Genomic DNA, 23,197 nt, shown 5'->3' with positions numbered 1-23,197 from the left:
GTCTGGAATATCTAGTGGGTAGGTAGGTACTTCATATTAACTTTTTTGCTCACCCAAATGGTGTTTAGTCAGTGAAATGGGGAAAAGAGTATTGTAAGGAAAATGGGAACCCCTACCATGGGAACAGGGAACAACTCTTCTACCCTAAATTGTTCCTGCCATATTTTCTATAGATAAACATTACTGAATTGAGACATTGTGAAGAAGAACAAAGATATCTATAATGATACTACAGATATAAATGAATGCTATATACCAACAAATGGAAGACTAGATAATTTACACTTTATGACCTCCCAAATCTCTGCAAAAGAATTATTCCCAAGAGAGAAAACAATTCATCTTCTTACATGAAGTAAGATACTAATAACCCTATAAAGGATGAGCTAACAGAAAAGAAAGCTAATTTCTAATGTGTTGACTCATCCCTCCCTTCTCTATCAGCAATCATTCTGTGACAGGATAGCGCAAGGCAGTCCACACAGTGTCGCAACAGGATTTATTTCTCTTCCCTCCCCCTTGGAAAACCAAAAAGAAAAAGTTTGCTCTGGCTGGGACTGCAGCATGGTAGTTGCCACAATGCTGAGGAACAGAAGGAACCTGGGGCAGGATACCAGCATTTGTAGTTCCACCAGGCCTGCAGTAAAAAGAATTGATTTTCAGCTGTTGTCATTTCTAGCCCCTCAGACTACAGTCCAGTAAAATGTGAATTGCCCAGCATGGGAGGAAAGTAAGACAGCTATGAAGTAAAGACTGCAGGGAACTGCAATTAAAAGAGAGTCAGAAAGTAAGCAATAAGGGAAAAAATATCTGGAAGCCATCTCCTCATCTGTTACTGATATTCTCCCTGTTGGTGTATCTGCTTGTGCTCAAGGGTTTTTGTAAAAAGACCAAAGTAAAGCTGTTGACCTTGAATTCAAGCAGATAAACCAACAGGGAAAATCAAGACAGAAGAGAAAGAATCAACAACTGATGAGGCAGAGGATCTTACAGATTTTCAAGAGAACATGGAGCCACAGTGGGATGATCCCAAATGATTTAAGAAGAAATAATAATAGTAAAAGCCAAATTTATGGCTTGTACAGAAGAAATAACTAAAAGAATAGAAAAACCTGAGTCTGTAATGGCAAACCTCACCAAAGAAAGAAAGAGAACAACTGATTGGAAATGCAAGTACACAGAAATAAAGGGCAAGAGGGCAGCTAGATGGCTTAGTGAATTGAGAACTAGGCCTAGAGGGTTCAAATTTGGCCTCAGACACTTTCTGGCTATGTGACCTGGCCAAGTCACTTAATTCCTATTGCCCAATCCTTAGCTTTTCTGTCTTGGAACCAGTACACAGTGTTGATTCTCAGAAGACAAGAGTTTAAAAAAAAGGAAAGTAAGGGCTATCAGAAAAAAAGGATGCAAAAAGTAGGAATGTTAAAAGAAAACATGATTTCCATTTAATTGGTGTCCAAGACAGTGTGGAGAAACAATTTAAGAATTATGAGTTTCCCAGAAAAATTATGACAAGTCAAAAAACCCAAACACCATAATGCTAGAAATAATATAAGAAAAATTTCCAGACCTTCTGAACACAGAAAACAAAAGTACCAATCAAAAGAATCCACAGATTGCCTCCAGAAAAATAACTTGTGCTGCAACCTTTAAGACACAGTTATTAAATTGAATAATTCCAGGGACAAACAGCAAATTCTGCAAGAAACCAGGAGACTTTCACATATAAAGGAAAGGAAACTTGAATAACATGCAATTATTCTATGACTATCAGAAACTATAGGAAGTGATGAAATAATTTATTCCAAAGATCAGAAGAGCTCAAGACACAAACCAGGGTGACATACTCAGAAAACTTCAGCCTGACAATGAACATTCAATAAAATAAAAGCATTTGAAGCATTTCTACAAAGTAAACCATGCCTATTCGATTATGTGCTTTGCAAACATCCAAGACAACAGAAATATAAGGAGAAGTAAACAAATAAGACTCCCAAGGAAGGCACAGGTAAATAAATTACTCCAGAAGAAAAAAAGAAGGGAAGGCAAGGACTTTAAATAAAGTTTTAAAACACACAGCCTTGGGATTAACAAGTAACAAACAGAAACATTAAAAGATTTTTTTCTAAATGTACACAAGGAACCCAGGATTGAAAGTGAAAGTTAAATAGACATGATGGTGGACAAACAATGAAATCTCATGGACTAAAACCTCTCACAACACCTACCTACAATGAATCAGTGTTTTGAATTAGAAAATAGGAGATCATATATAATGATAGGGGAGAGGAGATGTGATGTGTATTATACTCTAATCAAGTCATACGTTAACAGTAAAAGAAAAAAGACTGCAGCCTCTCAGGAAGAAGATGGCATATAGGAGGCAATGGAAGAAATTGAAATGAGGGGAAGAAAGGGTGAAATCTTATGAGAGAGGCTTCTACTAAAGAATACTCTTATGGAGTAAGACTTTATAATGGATATAATCTACATGATTTGGTGCTTAGAGAAACCATTCATCCTGCCATAAAAGAAAAGGAATCAGAGTTCATAGAAGCAGTCTGCCACCCAGAAGAGTGGAAGGTCATGTATTCACAGAGAAGACACCATGGAAAATTGCAGGTTAAAGTGTAGTACTGAACTGCAGAATCATGGACATAGGAGCATTCCTATCATGGAGAAATAAATACTTTTGTCTTCTCTATTACCTGAGTCACAGAAAAAGGTAGCAAAATCTATAAGGCAAATAATATAGAAGCAGTTTATAAGAACTCAAAATAAGTACTTTAGATCAGTTCTATAAACTTAGACAATAAATTTTAATTTGATACCATTCTAATGGATTACATTAAACCTCTAACCCTTGTACACACACACACACACACATGCATACACAAAATCAGATCCAGAAGTAATCATTTCCAGTAAGCATAAATAAGTTTGATTCACAAGGACAAAATCATTTGACAATATATTAGTTGGAAAAATTTGAGAGTTCTTTACAAAACATTCATCTTCATGACACTCTCAAAAGCTACTTATAAATCTAATTTTATAGAATTTGTGTAGGGAAAGCTTAATGACTTGCCCAAGCTCAGAATTTCAAATGACTCTTTTCTCTCCACTTTGCTTTTCAGGGATTGGTTTCCCTTTCCTCTATTCTTTTTTCAATACTTAAAATTCATAATGCTCATTAGATTACATCTAGAATAGATGGTATATGTATACTTGAGACACCCCTTGAAGTTTTAAGTCTTCACCATAAAACTTATGACTTATCACCACAAAATATCTAAAGGCCATGGAAACAATCAATTTCTGGCATTAAAAACACGTATAGTAATAAAAAGAAATGTTTTAAATGTCCTTTGTTCCCTTTGTGCCTACTCATAGTCTTTGCTTTATTGGAGACTGGGGAAAGGAGAAGGGAATAAGTATTTATTTAGAGCCCACTGTGTGCCAGGCACCATACCAAGCACTTTTTACAAATATCTCATTTGATCCTGATTGCCGACTATAGTTTTTTGTTCAATCAAGAACTTTTCTAGGAATTGTTGAACTTATCAAAAGGTTAAATGAAAAGCTGCTACCTCTAGAATAAAGAGTTCAGTGCATTGAAGGAAACTGCTCTTGGTTCTGCCTTATATATAGGATTACTTAGACTATTTTAACTTTTTATACATAAGTATTTGTAAAGAGGTAGTGGACATTTGTATAAGATAGTGGACAGAAAATTGGCTTGGGAATCAGAGAGACCTAGCGTTAAATCCTGCTTCTGGCACTTATGTGTGACCATGGACCTGAGTTCAAATTCTGTCTTACACATCTATGTGTAAACTATATGAATTTTGGCAGGTTAAACTCTCAGCCTCAATTTGCTCATCTATAAAATAGGGATAATAATAATTATCTTATGAGGATTAAATGAAATAATACATACAAAGCATTTTACAAACTCTATAAGTCTATATAAATATTAACTATTATGACCTCAGTAACTTGAGACTACAAAAGTAATGGTGTATCTGCATTTGTGAAGGGTATTCTCTCAAACAAATAAAATTACATATCTAAACTACTACCAACCTGCTTGCCCCTGAAAAATTTACCTATAGGGTTGTTCAGGATACTTTAACTTTTAAATAATTATTTCTATCTAGAGGATTTAGTCTCCACATAAAGAAGGTGGTTTTTTTTTATGAACACAAAATCATTTGTAAATTTGACTTTAGCATATGTTAGAATAATTTCAAGCCATCATAATAATAATAATGTTTTAAGGTAGAAAAATACTCTTGATAAGTAAGGAAAATCAATTGTTATTCCTCCCCTCCAAAATCTAGAAAATAAAATGTATAGTGGAAAAAATATTGGACTCACAGTCAGAAGAGACTGGGATTGGAATTCTCTGTGTGTGAGGGTGGACAAGTCAACTCTTTTTATATGAGCAAAGTGGTAACAGTGCGTCTAGTAGTTCCCTCACAGGGTTGTTGTGGATCAGATGACTTAACGTAGGTGAAGTATTTTGTAAACCTTAAAGTATGTAAGTGTCAGTTCCCATATTTTATTAAGATCTAGAGACTTTTAGCCACACAGTCCAGTGTATCATAGTCATCCATTCTTTTGAGGGCCCTGGTTAGCAGATGTAGATCTACTAAACACCTACTACTAAAAATGCTAGAATAACCAATATTCTTTATAAATAAAGGATGAAAACAATTTAAAATTAACTAAACATGAAATTCTTTTTAAGTTCTTCACCAGGCAAGGCATTATAGTAAATGACCATACTTCGTGGTTTGCTCCATTCAGTAGCTATGTCTTCTTCTCTGACACAGACCATTTTATTTCTGACTTGGAATACCAGCCATCAGGTTCAGCCAAGAAATGGATTCAACACAGTCAGCTCTCATATCCAACTCCTTTCTGGAGAACCTAGAAGGGTGAGTGTTTATTAAACTGCTTCAGTTTTTGTGTGCACAAATCTGGTAATTGCATGCGCAAATCAGGTAGTTAAGCATGCAATTACCTGATTTGCATGCGCAGAAGTGAGGGTGTGCATGTACAATAAAAAGTATACCTTTTTGCAGTTGTATCCATCATAATGATAGCTAAATTTTGGCTGACACAGCTTCTAAAACTAACCACATTAAAACTCTTAGTCTCTTAAATCATAGTGAGAGTGTGAACTAAAAGCAAACACTTGCTATGATTTATTAAACTAAGCTGAGGGAGATCCAAGTAGTGTTTTTTGTTGTTGTTGTTTTTCAGGGCTTAGGATAAAAATTCTCAAGATGTATCAGGTTAAAGCCAGGGCACTGGACTGAGAATCAGAAGAAATATAGTTCCAAAACTGAGTTGCAGCACCTATGACTTTTTCTTGTGGTTGTTTGATCTAAAACTTTAACACCTGAACTTTAGTGTCTTCATCTGTAAAATTTAAAGGTGAGATTCAATCTCTATCTCTTGAGGTCCCTTGAAATTTTAACTTCCTCTGAGAGCTAGTCTAAGCTGTCAGGTAACTACAATTTTGTTGAAATGTGGCAATATGAAATAAGAATGATGCAAGAAACATGACTATAAGCAATTACACTTTCACCTTTTCAGAAGATAGCTTTGCTCTCTATTTGACCTATTGGCAACTTATCTAAGATGGGCAAACCCAAACCCTTGAAGCATTGACCTGTATGTGAGGTGCCCATTTCTAACCAGGAAGTTTTTCTGGCAGTGATTAAAGTCCTTTTAGTAGAGTAGATAATTAGAACCCCCCCCCTTTTTTTTTCACTTTACAAATGTTTTAATACAACAACCTTGTGAGATAGGAACTAATATTATTTCCCATTTTACAGTTGAAGGAATTAAAACAGAAGATAAACGACTTGCCCAGAATCACAGCTAGTATCTGAAACCATATTTGAACTCGTCTAGAACCCCTTTTAACAAATAAGGAAACAGGTCCAACAGCCTTAAGTGACTGGCCCAAGGTCACACAGTGAGTTAGTTGTGGTGGAACTGAATCTAAAATACAGGTCTTTTGATTTCCAGACCATTGTTCTTTCCACCTAGCATACTGTTCTTAATCTTTGAATTCCATTTCTTTTTCATTATGTCATTGATTTTTAGAAAAATCTGTACAAATCAGGCTAAAGTTGTACCCTCCTTTATGGGTAATCTTTTCTTTATGTGCTTTTTAAAGATTAACTATGACATATTCACATTTTGTATGTATTTGTTTATTTTGTTTTTTTTTTTTAAACCCTTTAGAATCAGTACTATATATTGGTTCCAAGGCAGAAGAGCAGTAAGGGCTAGGCAATAGGGATTAAATGCCTTGTCTGGGGTCACACAGCTAGGAAGTGTCTGAGGCCAGATTTAAACCCAGGACCTCCTGTCTCTAGGCCTACCTCTCAATCCACTGAGCCACCTCACTGCCTCCTGTATTTTTTATAAGTGTCATTGTCAACTGAAGTTTTGTCCAAATTCAGTCATGCTATTATATTTTTTTATATTACAAACTTAACCATATTCTTTTTTAACCAGTGTTAAAAGTTTGCTTTTCACAAGAATGATCACTTGATCTTTTCTTTCAGTAACCAATTTAGCTAGGAAAACTCCCTGCTAGTTCTTTTAGGAACTAATCTTATAATGGAAATGAAAGCAGAGGGATATCTTATTTTGTGCCTCTGATAACAAACAAGGCAGTAATAATAATTTTTGTCATGGTTGTATCCTACCTTGATTCCATACAATTCTCCTCTATCTCTACCTAATTGTAGATGAAAAAAAGATACTAGACCTGTAGCAGCACCCTAAGCTATCTTTGGCAGTCTTCTGGCAAGGGAGTAAAAGGACCCTAAACCTTAAAATGATAACAAGTTTGTGTGTTTGGATGGCTGGAGATGGAGCAGGTCAAAGTCGAGACTCCACCTATTTCCTGAGTGATTACTATGGGAATTTCTTAATATTTTAAGGTGAGAGAAACAAACTTCCACTGGTACAAGGACTCCATTTTCCCCCTTCCCTTCATCTTAGGAAGTGAAAAGGATAGAAAGAAGCTTTGTTCTCCCACTCCTACTTTACTTAATTCTCTCCTTTCTGTAATTTCCCAAGACCCTTTGAGTCCTAGCTCATTCTCTTACTAACTAGAATACAATAAAAATAATGGGTGAGGACTTGTTGCCATCTTTGAAAAGACCATTATTTACTAAGGTTTTAGGAGTTGTAATCTATTTTGGTGAAAGGAGTACCTGTACTAATTAAAATCATGGTTCTTCTGAAGTATTGAAGTAAATATTTTGGGAAATAAGAGTCTGTCAGCTAAACAGCAAGTTTGGTGGGAAACACAGAAATATTAAGGACCAAACAAGCAAGTCCTGTTCCTTCTTCATCTTATCTGCAGTATTTGACATTTGATCACTTTCTAAAATGTTCTCTCTTCTCCAGTTTTCTTAACATTGTTCTTTGTGTTTCTTCCTACCTGTCTTGACTCTTATTTTTGGTGGATTTTGCTAGATTACCCTTACACTACCTAACTGCTCTGGATTTTCTACAATCTGTGATTTCATCCATTTCCTTGGATTTAATTATATCAATGCTGATAATTCTCAGGTCTACATATCAAACTTAGTCTTTCACCTGAACTCCTATACCATATCACAAAACTCCTATTAGACATTTTAGACTGGGTGCCAATAGGCATCGCAAACTCAGCATGTCCAAAACCAAACTCACAATCTTGCCCTGATTTTGTCAATTGTATCATTAGCCCTAGATTCAAAGTCTCTGAATCATTCTTGACTCCTTACTCCCAGTCAGCTAGCAAATTTTATCGTTTCTACTTTCACAAAATAGTGTATGTTCATCTACTTTTCTCCACACAGCCATAATCCTAGTTTGGCCTCTCATCACCTCATTGTGATCTAGTCTCTTCCCTTTCAAATCACATTGTTGCCAGAATTGATATTCCCAAAGCCCAATTCTGACCATGTCACTTTTTTCCTTCAAGAGGCTCCAATGACTCTCATTTTCCTTTAGGATTAAATAAATACAAACTAAAGCCCTTTTCTTTCTTTTTTTTTTTGTTTGTTTTTTTAAACCCTTGTACTTCGGTGTATTGTCTTATAGATGGAAGATTGGTAAGGGTGGGCAATGGGGGTCAAGTGACTTGCCCAGGGTCACACAGCTGGGAAGTGGCTGAGGCCGGGTTTGAACCTAGTACCTCCTGTCTCTATAAAGCCCTTTTCAATGTGGCTTAAGGCCACCCCCCATCTCCATTCTACCCATCCTCCATCTTCCACCCCCACCCCCCATCACAGATTATCCTATTTGTTCCCTTTATGTGACATTCAGTTTTCCTGCTCCATGCTATATATCCTATGCCTGAATTATACTCCCTTCCTTAATACTCTGCCTCACAGAGAATCTCTGAGTTTCCTTAAGAATTCTACTCAAATGCCTCCTCCTTCAGGAAACCTATTCCCATCACCCCAGTTGTTCACAAAACCCTAGTGCAGGGGTTGGCAACATATGGCTCGTCTGAGGTCCAGATATGGCTCTTTCTGCAGGAGCCATAAAGTCCATTTTTTTTCAGGCGCTGTTACAGGAGCCGCACTATGAGTACTGTACGGCTCTCATGAAATTACATTTTAAAAAATGTGGCGTTTGTGGCTCTCACGGTCAAAAAGGTTGTCGACCCCTGCCCTAGTGGCTCTCTTACTGTCTCTAGTATAAAATGTAAACCTTCCCCCCCCACACACACACACATTTAAAGCTCTTCACATCCTGCCCAACCTGCCTTTTCAGAATTATTAAACATTACACTGTGGCGCAACCAAATTTTGCACTAACTCCCTCGTACCTAGAATGCGCACTTCTTCCTCCCTCTGTCTCTTAGAACCCCTTGTTTCTTTAAGGCTCAGCTAGAGTACCACCTTCTACATGAAGCCTTTCCTGATCATTCCCCCTCCCCAGCTGCTGATTCCATACCCCAAAATTACCTTGTGTCTGTTATTTGTGTTTGCATATACACACAACATGTTTTACTCTCTGACTACAGCATAAACTCTTCTAAAAGACAGCTTCATAGTGAAGGTCTGTTTCACTTTTGTCATATCCCATATGCCTATATTTGATTAATAATAAAATAGACCATAAAATACAATAGGCCAGTAAGTATTGCCTTCTTTTCATAATAAGAGACAAGTGGTAGAGTTTTTTATCTTGATCTGAAAGACTGAGAAGTTTATCAAGTCTCTGACTTTACTGATACAGGGTAGCCCATTCCCATGCTAACAGATCACTTTAGATAGCTTCCATAATATTTAATGCTTTAGCATCATCATCAATCCTGGTTGAAATCATTGGTTCTCTCTATTCCTTTTGTTTTGTTTCCTGATCCAGCACTGACCACCTGACCTAAATCTCTATTCCTGGAAATGGCTTCTCAATTAAGTTTCAACTTCTTATACTTTGGCTTTCTGAAGAGACTTTAGTGCCAGTCTGGACTGATTTTTGGCTTAATGCCTTTAATTCCAACTCTCCCTTTTCACTCCATATAGAATTTTTCTTCCTTATTACATGACTTTTCTTAATCAGTGGCTTATGTAGCTCTTTCCTCCAGGTTAGATACTTCTGTTAAAATGAATCTAGACATTGATGGAGAAACCACTGATTAAATGAAGAAATTAGTTGAAAAAATAGAATCTTCTTTAGGGTAATTCCCAGGGAGGTTCCCCACAAATCTTAGTTTCCTGAAGTGACTCTCGCTGTTCCCCTTCCCAGACCATAGCACCTCATAATAAGCGCTAGCATCACATATTAATCTTTGGAAGCAGAGATGACTTAAAGAAAGACTAAGGAATTTAAATGGGCTTGGACTTAGAAGTTAGTAATGGAGTGAAAAGAGTTTTGGACTTGAAGGAAAGAAAAACTCAAGTTCAGATCCTATTTCTTACATTTACTAATTTTGTAACCCTGAACAAGTCACTGAACCTTTCTTAACTTCATTCTCACCTATAACATAAATGGAGATCATGATAGTACTTACATCAAAGAGAGTAGTTGTGAAGATTATGAGATAATGTATGTAAAGCACTTTAAAGCACTATAGAAAGGTCAGCTATTATTAATAATAGTAATAATCTGTTTTCTCAGGATCCTAAAGAAATGTTTTAACAGTAAGTGATTCTAAAATGAGAAATTTCTCTTTTTTATTAACATGTAACATTTGTTCCATGGTAGTCATCATAAATGACTAATTATTAAGTGGCTATAGATTTAAAGATTTCAGAATTCATGATGTTTTTTAATTTTAATATTTTAATTTTTTCATTCTTAACCTCAACCAAATAAAAATTTTCTTTATATACATTGCAAATGTCTATCTTGCTGAGGTTCTCCAGCTCCAGCTCTCTCCTACCAAAAGGAAGGGAAGGAAAGAAAACTGACCTTTGTAACCATAGTCTAACAAAATAAATACAGTGATCATTTTAAAAAATGTGCCTCTGCACCATGTGGCTATTACCTCTCTTTACAAAAGTGTGTAATATTCTACTTCACTCTCAGGAGACATGATAGGTCGTTGCTTTGATCAGAATTCTTAAAGTCTTTAAAGATTGATTTTCTTTAAATGTCACTTAAATGTATATTATAGGGGCAGCTGGGTAGCTCAGTGGATTGAGAGCCAGGCCTAGAGAAGGGAGGTCCTAGGTTCAAATCTGGCCTCAGACACTTTCCAGCTGTGTGATCCTGGGCAAGTCACTTAACTCCCGTTGCCTACCCTTACCACTCTTCTGCCTTGGAACCAATACATAGTATTGATTCCAAGATGAAAGGTAAGGGTTAAAAAAAAAAAAAAAAAAAAGGTATATTATAATATTCTCTTGGTTCTGCTCACTTCAAGAGTCTGCAAAATCATCTCATTTGTCATTTCTTAGTGTTCACTAATATTCCATTATATTCATATGCCACAAATTATTTTGTCATTCCCCAAGTGTCTATGAGGCAAACAAAAATACCCCTTAAATTCTTTTTTAAATTTGTTTTTAGTTATAATAAATTTTTACGTAAGTTTTCTGAAGTTATATGATGCAAATTGTCTCACTCCCTTCTTCTCTTCCCCCTCTCAGTGCTGGCAAGCAATTCAATGTGGGTTAGACAGGTATCACACAAAACATTTTCATATTATTCATTTTTATAAGTGAATAATCTCATAAAACCAAAACCCCAAAACATATGCCCAAATAAACAATTGATGAATCATATGCTTTCATCTGCATTCCTACTCCAACAGTTCTTTCTCTGGAGGCAGATAGCATTCTTTGTCAAAAGTCCTTCAGAGGGGCAGCTGGGTAGCTCAGTGGATTGAGAGCCAGGCCTAGAGACGGGAGGTCCTGGGTTCAAATCCGGCCTCAGACACTTCCCAGCTGTGTGACCCTGGGCAAGTCACTTGCCCACTCTTCCACCTATAAGTCAATACACAGAAATTAAGGGTTTAAAATGAAAAAAAAAATACTAAAAAAAAAAAAAGTCCCTCAGAATTGTCTTGGATCATTGTATTGCTGCCAGTAGCATTCGATCGTTCAACACTATTGCTGCTACTGGGTACAGTGTTCTCCCAGTTCTACTTGTTTCACTTTACATCAGTTCATGAAGATCTTTCCAGCTCTTTCTGAATCATCCTGCTCAACATTATAGCATGATAATATTTGGTCACCATTATATACCACACAATTTGTTTAGCCATTCTCGGATTGAGGGACATTCCTTTAGTTTCCAATTTTTTGCTATTACAAAAAGAGCAGCTATAAATATTTTTGTACAAATATGTCCTTTCCCTCCTTTTTAATCTCTTTGGGATACAGACCTAGTAGTGGTATTACTGGATCAAAAAGTATGCATTCTTTTATAGCCCTTTGGGCATAGTTCCAAATTGCCCTCCAGAGTGGTTGGACCAATTCACAACCCCACCAGCAAAGTATTGGTGTCCTAATTTCGCCACATCCCCTCCAACATTTATCATTTTTCTTTATTGTCATATTGGCCACTCTTCTAGGTGTGAGATGGTACCTTAGAGTTGTTTTTTTATTTTTTATTTTTATACATTTATTAATATTCATTTTTAACCTGATTACATGCTTCATACCCCTACTTTCCCCTTCACCCCCCACTCTCCCCTCACCCATGGCTGACGCACATTTCCACTGGTTGTAACGTGTCCTTGTTCAGGGCCTATTTCCATATTGTTGGTAGTTGCATTGGTGTGGTTGTTTCTAGTCCACATCCCCAATCATGTCCACCCCAACCCATGCGTTCAAGCAGTTGTTTTTCTTATATGTTTCCTCTCCTGCAGTCCTTCCTCTGAATGTGGGTAGCATCTTTACCATAAATCCCTCAGAATTGTCCTAGGTCGTATTGCTGCTTTTACAGAGGTCCATTACATTCAATTTTACCACAGTATATCAGTCTCTGTGTACAATGTACTCCTGGATCTGCTCCTTTCGCTCTGCATCAGTTCCCAGAGGTCTCTCCAGTTCACATGGAATTCCTCTAGTTTATTATTCCTTTTAGCGCAATTGTATTCCATCACCCGCATATACCACAGTTTGTTAAGCCATTCCCCAATTGAAGGGCATCCCCTCATTTTCCAGTTTTTTGCCACTACAAAAAGTGCAGCTATAAATATTTTCGTACAAATCTGTTTATCTATGATCTCTTTGGGGTACAAACCCAACAATGGTATGGCTGGATCAAAGGGCAGGCATTCTTTTATAGCCCTTTGAGCATAGTTCCAAATTGCCATCCAGAATGGCTGGATCAGTTCACAGCTCCACCAGCAATGCATTAATGTCCCAATTTTGCCACATCCCCTCCAGCATTCATTACTCTCCCCTTCTTTCATTTTAGCCAATCTGCTAGGTGTGAGGTGGTACCTCAGAGTTGTTTTGATTTTCATTTCTCTAATTATTAGAGATTTAGAACACTTTCTCATGTGCTTATTGATACTTTTGATTTCTTTACCTGAGAATTTCCTATTCATGTCTCTTGCCCATTTTTCAATTGGGGAATGGCTTGATTTTTTATACAATTGATTTAACTCCTTGTATATTTGAGTAATTAGACCCCTGTCAGAGTTTTTTGTTATAAAGATTTTTTTCCCAATTTGTTGTTTTCCTTCTGATTTTGGCTGCATTGTTTTTGTTTGTACAAAAGCTTTTTAGCTTGATATAATCAAAACCATTTAATTTACATTTTGTAATTTTTTCTAACTCTTGCTTGGTTTAAAATCTTTCCTTTCCCAGAGATCTGATAGGTATACTATTTTGTGTTCACTTAACTTATTTATAGTTTCCCTCTTTATATTCAGGTCATTCACCCACTCTGAATTTATCTTGGTGTAGGGTGTGAGATGTTGATCTAGACCTAATCTCTCCCATATTGTTTTCCAAGTTTCCCAGCAGTTTTTGTCAAATAGTGGATTCATGTCCTAAAAGTTGGGCTCTTTGGGTTTATCATACACTGTCTTGCTGACATCATTAACCCCAAGTCTATTCCACTGATCCTCCCTTCTATCTCTTAGCCAGTACCATATTGTTTTGGTGACTGCTGCTTTATAGTATAGTTTAATATCTGGTACTGCTAGGCCCCCTTCCTTCACATTTTTTTTTCATTATTTCCCTTGATATTCTTGATCTTTTGTTATTCCAAATGGAATTTGTTATAGTTTTTCCTAATTCAGTAAAGAAGTTTTTTGGAAATTTGATAGGTATGGCACTAAATAGGTAAATTAATTTGGGTAGAATGTTCATTTTTATTATGTTATCTCGTCCTACCCATGAACAATTAATGGCTTTCCAATTGTTGAGCTTAGAGTTGTTTTAATTTGCATTTCTCTAATCAAGAATGATTCAAAACATTTTTTCACATGATTATTGATAGCTTTGATTTCTTCATCTGAAAATTGCTTGTTCATATCCTTTGATCATTTATCAATTGATAAAATGATTTGGATTCTTATAAATTTGAATTAGTTCTTTATATATTTAAGAAATGAGACCTTTATCAGAAAAATTTGTTATAAAATTTTTTCCCAGTTTGTTGTTCTGATCTTTGTTGCATTGGTTTTGTTTGTACAAAAACTTTTTAATTTAATATGATCAAAATTATTCATTTTACATCTTGTAATGTTCTCTCTCCTATTTGCTCATAAATTCTTCCCTTCTCCATAGATCTGACAGATAAACAATTCTATGTTCCCCTAATTTGCTTATAATATCTTTCTTTATGTTTACCCCCTTCAATTCTAATTATTTTTTTCTTCTTTTAATTTCTCTTTTAAGATGAGAAAGTTTGTTTCGCTTACAACTATTCCCTGATTTATTATCTTCCCTCTTAACTTTTTTTTTCCCTCTCCCTAGCCCTGATTTCATCCCTAATTTCATCCCTAACACAGGAATTTTGACCTGCTCCGCTTCCAGCCTGGGCTGGTTCACTCCTTCTTAGACATACTGGTGGTACCTAGAAGTAGCATCTAGGTGGCACAGTGGAAAGAGTGTGAGACCTAGAGTCAGAAAGATTCATCTTACAGAGTTCAAATTTGTCCTTAAGACAATTCATAGTTGTGTGACCCTGGGTCAAGTCACTTGACACTGATTGCCTCAGTTTCCTCATCTGTCAAATGATAAGGAAATGGCAAACCACTCCATATCTTTGCCAAGACAATTCCAAATGAGATCACAAAAAAGTTGGACACAACTAAATAACCACAAGAGCAGTAGCAGCAGTCCCCCATTCCTGTAGGGCTCACCATATTAATCCTGAAATTAGTATGGACACTAGATTGGCTTAGCTCAGAATTCATTTGCCAGCCTCATCCTTCCCAATAGCAGAGATTACAGATGTATTACCGCCATAATTACCTGTACTTGGTCCTCTCCTAGATCTTCGGGGCTTTCTCTGACATCTCAGGATAGGGTGTCAACCTCAGAGCCCCTAAATTTAGGATATCATGCTCTAAGCTGCATGCTATTCTCTACCATTCCCTGGCACTTGCAAGTTCCCCATTCTAGGGTTTTCTGACCATTCTTAGGCTTTTTCAGAGGAATCTACTGCCTCTAGGCATATAAAGCCTTCAGACCACACAAATACCTGGCGATCTCTGGTTATGTAAGTTATTATTTTTTCATATTCAAAGATATTTCTTTTCCCAATTACATGTAATAATAATTTTAAACATATTTCCCAAAATTATAAAATCCAAACCTTCTCCTTCCTTTGCTTTCCTTCCCCAAATTGGAGTCAGTTAGCAATTGGATCTGGGTCATACATGTATTATCATGCAAAACACACTTCCATATTGGTCATTGTTGTAAGAGCACATTCATACAGAATTAAATTATAAATAAACTATGAAAGATAGTATGTGCAAGTTATTCAGACTAAATATCAGCTGAGGAAATAAAATGAATTAGGACCATCCATTGTTGTCAGTTACAGAATATTAGAGCTGGAAGGAACCCTACATAATAACATCTAGTCCATCTCCTTCATTTTATAGAGAATGAAGACAATGGTCCAAAGGGGTCAAGTGCACAGATCCTCTGTCAAACAGGGAGGCAGTATCAGAGCCAAAAAAGAGTGTATTTGTCCCATTTTACCATGCCGTCTCAGAAAAATCTATTCTTTATTTGGGCCTTATGGTTCCTCCTGCCAGTTACTGAATGAATTGGGTAATATTGAATATTCTCTACCAATCAAATCAGTCCTCTTATACACTCTATAAATAGTAATGCAGTTAGGAAAAGAACACCAAAAAATAGACTAGCTAAAATCTTTTTTGTTTTTTGAGATAATTGAATTGTCATTATATCCATTTGGTGACTGTTTTAATTATTGTCCTGAAACCCAAAGCACTGGACCAGTTAGGTTGAGCGATGTAGTGCTTTCAAAGGTATATTACAATAATTCATACCTAATGAACATTTAACTGTTGGTTTCTTAATTAGGAGAAACTTAGGTAAAGTGATACAAAGTGAAGTAAGCAGAACTGGGAGAACATTATACATGGTAATAGCAATAATGTATAATGATCAATTGTGAATGACAACTTATCAACAGTGCAAAGATCCAAGACAACACTAAGGAACTGCTATAGAAGGAACTGATGGAATTTGAATGCAAATTGAAACATGCCATTCTTCATTTCATTTCCTTCATGAGTTTTTTTCTTGTATAAGCAGTATATGACTTTGTTCATAAAATGATGAACATGGAAATATGTATTGTATGAAAGCACACGTATAACCTATATCAGATGTCCTCCTGTCTTGAGGTAGAGGGAGATAACATGGATCTCAAGAAGTCAGAAAACTGTTACTAGAAATACTATCTACATGTACTGTGGGAAAAAATATAATAAAAAATGACTTTTAGTGGGAATTGCTTTTTTTTTTTTTTAATTTCAGCTTTCTGTCTTAGAATTGATATTAAGTATTTGTTCCAAGAAAGAAGAACAGTAAGGGCTAGACAATAGGGGTTAAGTGACTTGCCCAGGGTCACATAGCTAGGAAGTGTCTGAGGCCAGATATGAACCTGGGTCCTCCTGACCCAAGGCCAACTCTCTGTGGATCAGTCTGTATAGCTCTACCCTTCCAACTCTCCAGTTCTGTGATTGTGACTAAATGATTCAAAGGTCTCTTCTAGCTCATAACAGTCTAACATATTAATTGACATTCTAATCCTTAAAATAACATAAGACCAACTTGACTAGATTACAGAGTATAAGAGAGAAAATAATGTCTAATGGTGCTGAAAAGATAAGTTTGGGGCCAGGTTGTGTAAGACTTTAAAAGCTGAACAGAATGGTTTATATTTGATCCTAGAGGCCACTCAAATTGGTTGAGTAGGGGCATCACTTAAGGAAGCATACTCTGGCAAGATCTGTGTGGGATAGTCCAGACCCCAATTACAAGACATTTGTGATAATCTTAGTGAGAGGTAATGAAAGCTGGAGTGGTAGCTGTGTGAGTGGAAAGAGAGTCAGTAGAGGAGATATTGTGAAGGCAAAAATAACAGCACTTCATGCATGGCCATCTCTAGCCAGTCACGTTGAGGCAGCAAGCAGCCTGTCTTCTCTTGTATCTCACTACACTGGGCACCTATCTAGAAAGCGTTCAATAATTGCTGCTTAAGTGAAGGAAATTGGTGAGTTAGTAAACATTTGTCAAATTATAGTATTAGATTTAAATGATTTGGCCCCACCCATTTTTCTTCCCTTCTTTGTAATAATAATAGCTCACATTTATATAGTGTTTTAAGATTTACATGGTAATTTTTATACAGTATCTCATTTGATCATGAATAGAACCAAAATAATGCAGAGATTATTATCCTTATTTTATAGTTAAGAATTTGCCCACAGTCATAATCTAGTCGGTGTAAAAGAAAGTGATGGGATTGGATAACATACTAAGGCCAACCCTTCTAGACATACTGGATTTTTATTGCTTAATGATGTTTTACTCCTAATAAAAACAGAGCTAGATCTCTTACTTCTGTTCCTGCCTAATGTTCATTAAATGGCTGTGCTTATTGATCTTGTAGAAACCTTTCTAACTAATGCTGCAATATGTCCTTTTGCTCTTGGACAGTTTACTGACAGAAGAGATGGGTTTGGGGGTTGGGGGTGGAGGCAAGTGAAGTTCATTGATTGGGTAAAATTTTGAGTTGTTTCTCTAAAAATTATACTGAAAGGTTTTTGAAACCTAGAACATTTTCACTGTAGCAAAAGCTCTAGGAAATTTAAAAAATTTTTTGAAGTAAGATTCTTTTGTAGTTAGTCTAATGGGGAACTACATGTTTCACAACGTAGAATTTCTGTTTATGGCTTCTTATTTTTATGGTTGATTTGCTCTGAACCAATGTTGTGAATTGCTGAATTTATTTGTAAATTATTATATACAGAAAATGTTTTTTGCCTTTTGTGTTTAAAATGTAAAGTATGTTGCTGTTTGTTTGTTTAGTCATGTCCAACTCTTTGTAATTCCATGGACCATAGCATGCTAGATCCTTCTATCCTGTTATCTCCCAAAATCTGTTCAAGCTCATGTTGATTGCTTCCAACTCATCCTCTGCCATCTTCTTCTCCTTTTGCCTTTAATCTTTTCCAACATGAGGGTCTTTTTCAGTGAATCCTGTCTTATTATGTGGCCAAAGTATTTTAAACTTTAGCTTCAGTATTTGTCCTTCCAGTACGTAGTTGGGATTAATTTCTTTTAATTATTAACTGATTTGAACTCCTTCCTGTTGAAGGGATTCTCAAAAGTGTTCTCCAGCATAATAATTTGAAAGCATCAATTTTGTAGTGCTTAACTTTCCTCAGAGTCCAACTGTCACAGCCATATATTACTCTGGAAAAACCATAGCTTTGACTTGACCTTTGTTGGCAAGGCGATGTCTCTGCTTTTTAGTATGCTGTCCAGATTTGTCATAGCTGCCCTTCTAAAGAGCCAAGCATCTTTTAATTTCATGACTGCATTTACCATCTGCAGTAATCTTTGAGCACAAGAATATAAAATCTCACATGCTTCCATTTCTTCTCCCTCTATTTGCCAGAAGGGGATAGGACCAGTTGCTATCATCTTAGTTTTTTTAACAAGACAGTTTTTACATTTACCCTCATTAAGATGCTTCTTAGTTCTTAATTTTCTGCCATCCAACTGGTATTGCCTGCATATCCGAGATTGTTAATGTTTCTCCCAGCATCCTTACTTCCAACTTTTGATTCATCGAGCCTGGCATTTCACAAGATATGCTCTGCATTATTACTTAAATAAATAAGGTGACCTTGTCATACTCCTTTTCCAGTCTTAAACCAATCAGTTTGTTTCATGTCCAGTTCTAACTATTGCTTCTTGATCCAAATAAATGTTCCTTAGGAAACAAGTTGGATGATTTGATATTCCCATCCCTTTAAGGATTTGCCACATTTTGTTGTGGCCCACATAAAGGCTTTAGTATTAGTCAATGAAGCAGAAGTATATGTTTTTCTCAAACTCCCTTACTTTTTCAATATATAACATGATTAATATTATAAACACTAATTTTTTTTACAGATGGATGCAGTTTAGTTTTTAAATGAGCCTTCCTGTATTACAAAGGATAGTAGTTTCTAGCCAGCTGGAACAATCCTGTGATTTTTCTTAGGGAATGTGATAAGATGAAGAGGTATCATGGTAGAGTAGAACACTGATGTGGCAATCAAAATATCAAACTTCTATTCTTGTCTTTTCCACTCTATAATTATGGATAAGTCATTTCTTCCCTCTAGACCTCAGTATTCTCATCTCTGAAACGAGCAATCAGGGTTACCATTTAAATCTAGAAGAATCTACCTCTTCATTTCTCAGGTGAAAAAGCTGATGCTCAAAGTTACAGGTTCTAAGTTTCCGAACTGAGATCTCATCCCAGGTTCTCTTCCTTCAGATCCTTTTGAACTCATTGATGACTCAGGTTTCTTTTAGCTCTAACATTCTGTGATTCTAAATTTTTTAGAAACTTGTTCAAAATTGACAAAGGTTACAGTGATAGTCACCTGAGGCAGCTAAGTGGTTCTGTAGAGAGAGAACCAGGCCCATAGACATTTTTTTGCTCTGTGACCCTGGGTAAGTCACTTAAACCCAGTTGCCTAGCCCTTACTACTCTTCTGCCTTGAAACCAATAATACTTAGTATTGAATAGTCTAAGATAATATAAGGATTAAAAAAAATAAAAGACAGTTACCCTAATCATGTTAAACAGCAGAAAGATTTAAAGGGAGGGAAACCAGATTTTGCCTCATTTAAAAAAAACTTTGAACAGCTTCCACCTCCCATTTTCCCCACTACCACCACCACCACTACCACCTCCACCACTATAACCTTGAATATGAGTACAAAAAATGCATATTTAGAAAAACTCAAATGAGTTCCTCAACAGGCAAAATGTCAAAAGGAATTACAGCAGTGTACAAAAAGACTAAATTTTCATAATAAGATTTGGCATGGCCAAATCATGGAACTTTGAAACCAAAAGAGATATTAAAGGTCATCTAATTCAACACACCTGATGTATTTTACAAATATAGAAACTGAGGGCTAGGGAGAAGAACCCACATAGCTAATTACTGATGGAGCTTATTTTAAGAGATCCAGAGGAAGGCCCCAACATATTGTGTGGATCCTCTTGAAGGATTCACAGGATGACTTGGACAAGTCAGAATAGAGATAAGGAATGGTTGCCACCTGCATCATTGGAGAGAATACTCATATCTGTGAACTCCCGGACCTTATTGAAAGTATCTAAGTGAAGTGTCCTGTGTATGATATTTGCATCATTTGCCCATATCTTTCTCCAGAGGGCAGAAGATGGAAGAGGCAGGGTCATAGAGGCAGAAGAAATGAGAAAGCTGAATACAAGGTCTTGGAAATAGTTTTGAAAGACTTAAGAACTCTGGTTAAATGCAGTGGCTTAACATGATCCCAGAGGTCTAGTGAAGATCATGCTACTTTGCCTTCTGATAGAAAGAGAAGAGGCTCAAATTGCAGAATGAGATATACATTTTTGGACATGGCCAAAGTTTGAATTTATTTTATTTGACTATGCATACTGGTTATTAGGGTTTGGTTTTTCTTTTTTCTTCCTTTTTCTCAAAGGAAGAGGGGGCAAGGTGAACATAGGAAGGAAAATAAATAATTATTTGAAAAAAACAAAAGGAAATAATAATAGGAAATGTTTTGCATCTCAAATGGACTCAATAAGATTTATTTCAAGTTACTGTTTTTATGACATGACCTCTAGAGCTTGAATTTATTTAGTGATTTCAGGACATCTGAACCCTTTTCAATCTTCATTGTTTTTTTATCACAAACTTATCATTCTGTTTCCTAGTTCCATACTTGAAATACACTCACTGTTCACTTTCTACAGAACTCCTAGAATCTCTTCCTTCAAGGCCAAGTTCAGTCCTATATAAATTCTTTTTTTCTCTCTCCCAGGAACTCGCTCTTCATTTACATTATCTTGCTTTCATTTATCTTTGTATGAGTTATATTCTTCTCAATGGAGTGTAAGTTTAGATCACAGGGGCTTTGTCTCCCCAATGTCCAGTGTAATGCCTTGCACATAATAGGTTCTTAATAAATGGTTACATTGAATTGGATTAAGACAATCAGACTAAATGCCTACCTATTTGTTTTTAAATATTTTATGAATACAGTTACCCAGAATTATATCACTTCAGTATGACTGTAATTATACATATTCAGTTTAAATATTTATATATCTGAAATATTTGGAATTATCTATCAATAAACAAATGCTGCCTGTATTCCAGGCACTGTGCAAAGCACTAAGGATATTATGAAAGAAAAAGTATCTGGTTTTGAGAGGTTCACAATGTAATGGGAGACAACATGCAAGTAACTACATACAAACAAGCTAAATATGTTGAAACACTAGAAATACTCAATGGGGAGAAGGACTAATTGGGCAAGGCTTCCCGAAAAAGATGAGATTTTATCTGGGACCTGAAGCTGCTAAAAGCAGGAGACACAGAAATGAGGAGGAAAAATATTTGGGCATGGGTAGAGTCAGTGAAAATGCTTGAAATTGGGAGATGGAGTTTTGTGTTTGAAGAACAAAAAGGAGAAAGAAGATACTGGATCAGAGTATGAAGGAGTTATATAAGGAGAAAGAAGCTGGAAAGATTAAGGGAAGAGGATGAGGAGTCAGAGTCAGGTTTAAAGGGCTTTGAAATCCAAAATGAAGTTTTCATAGTTGATCCTGGAAATAGTAGGAAGCCACTGGAGTTTATTGAGTAAGGGGTGGCACAGTCAGACCATGCACGTTAGTAAAAATACTTTGAAAGCTGAGTGGAAGAATGGCCTGAAATGGGGAGAGGCAAGCTGGCAAGCTATGGCAGTAGTCTATGCTTGAGGGCATGTATAAGAGTGGTGGTAATGTCTGAGAAAAGGAATAAACTAGCAATATTACAAAGGTAAAATTGATTGGATTTGGCAACTGATTAGTTATGGAAGGAGTGAATGAGAAGCAGAGAATGCCACATAGGTTGCTAGCCTGGATCACTAGGGCTCTCAACAGGGTATCACTCTTTCTTAGGGGAAAAATGAATTGGGGGCAGCTGAGTAGCTCAGTGGATTGAGAGCCAGGCCTAGAGACCTAGGTTCAAATCTGACCTCAGACACTTCCCAGCTGTGTGACCCTGGGCAAGTCACTTGACCCCCATTGCCTACCCTTACCACTCTTCTGCCTTGGAGCCAATATACAGTATTGACTCCAAGACGGAAGGTAAGGGTTTAAAAAAAAAAATGAATTCATTTCTTGATTTGTTCAGTTTAAGATTTCTGTGTCCATCTAGTTCTAGATTTCCAACACGCAGTTGGAAATAGGAAAAGAGAGGTTAGTTCTGGGTAAGTGAATTTGGGAATCATCAGCATCAAGGTGATAATGAATCTATAGGACCTGATGCAGTCACTGAATAAAATAGTATAAAGAGAGAAGAGAAAGGGCCTCTGCGAGAACCCTGTGATATCAGTGTGCCCTGAAGATAAAGCAAAGGAGGTTGAAGAGGAGCATTCAGCAAGTTGTGTGCCAGAAACCTAGAGAAGAGAGTATCAGAGAGAAGAGAATGATCAACAGTGTAAAAGATTCAAGAGAAGTCAAGAAAGATCAGAAGTGAAAAGGACCATTAGGGGTGCAGCTTGGTGGCTCAGGGGATTAAGAACCAGGCTCAGAGGTGGCCATCTACAAGTCTAGCCTCAGATACTAACATGACCCTGAGCATGTAACTTAACTGTTTTCACCTCAGTTCCTCATCCGTAAAATGAGCTGGAGAAGCAAATGGCAAACCACTTTAGTAACTTTGCTAAGAAAAACTATTCCTCTGCCTTGGAACCAATAAGATAGTATTGATTCTAAGATGGAAGGTAAGGTTTGAAAAAAAGGGGCAATTAGATTTGATAATTAAAAGACTGTCACTAATTTTGGAGAGTTTAATGGAAGCCAGTCTGTGGACAATCAAGAAGAAATTGAGTGAAGCTAAAGTGGAAGTGTCTATTGTAGATGGCCATCTTAAGGAGTTGGGGCCACAAAAGGCAGAAGAGTTTGGAGATGATAGTAGGGACAGATGGATCAACTAGGATTT

General features: G+C 36.5%; 1 protein-coding gene across 2 annotated transcripts in view; it reads left to right on the top strand.

Moving 5' to 3' along the window:
* NFATC3 (nuclear factor of activated T cells 3) overlaps positions 1 to 23,197 on the top strand; it is a 182,840-nt gene that overhangs the window by 150,502 nt on the left and 9,141 nt on the right. Inside the window, exon 10 of one of the 2 annotated variants that reach the window (XM_044663207.1) lies at positions 4,839 to 4,943. The exons of the other annotated variant lie outside the window; for it this stretch is intronic. Within the exon in view, the coding sequence (XP_044519142.1) occupies positions 4,839 to 4,939 (101 nt within the window). The 3' untranslated portion in view covers positions 4,940 to 4,943. The remainder of the gene's footprint in view (positions 1 to 4,838; positions 4,944 to 23,197) is intronic. 2 annotated transcript variants of the gene reach the window in all.

Source organism: Gracilinanus agilis, chromosome 2, assembly GCF_016433145.1.
Source record: "Gracilinanus agilis isolate LMUSP501 chromosome 2, AgileGrace, whole genome shotgun sequence".
Lineage (NCBI taxonomy): Eukaryota > Metazoa > Chordata > Mammalia > Didelphimorphia > Didelphidae > Gracilinanus > Gracilinanus agilis.
Note: the sequence above shows the minus strand (reverse complement) of the source record. Positions and strands in the feature narration are given on the sequence as shown.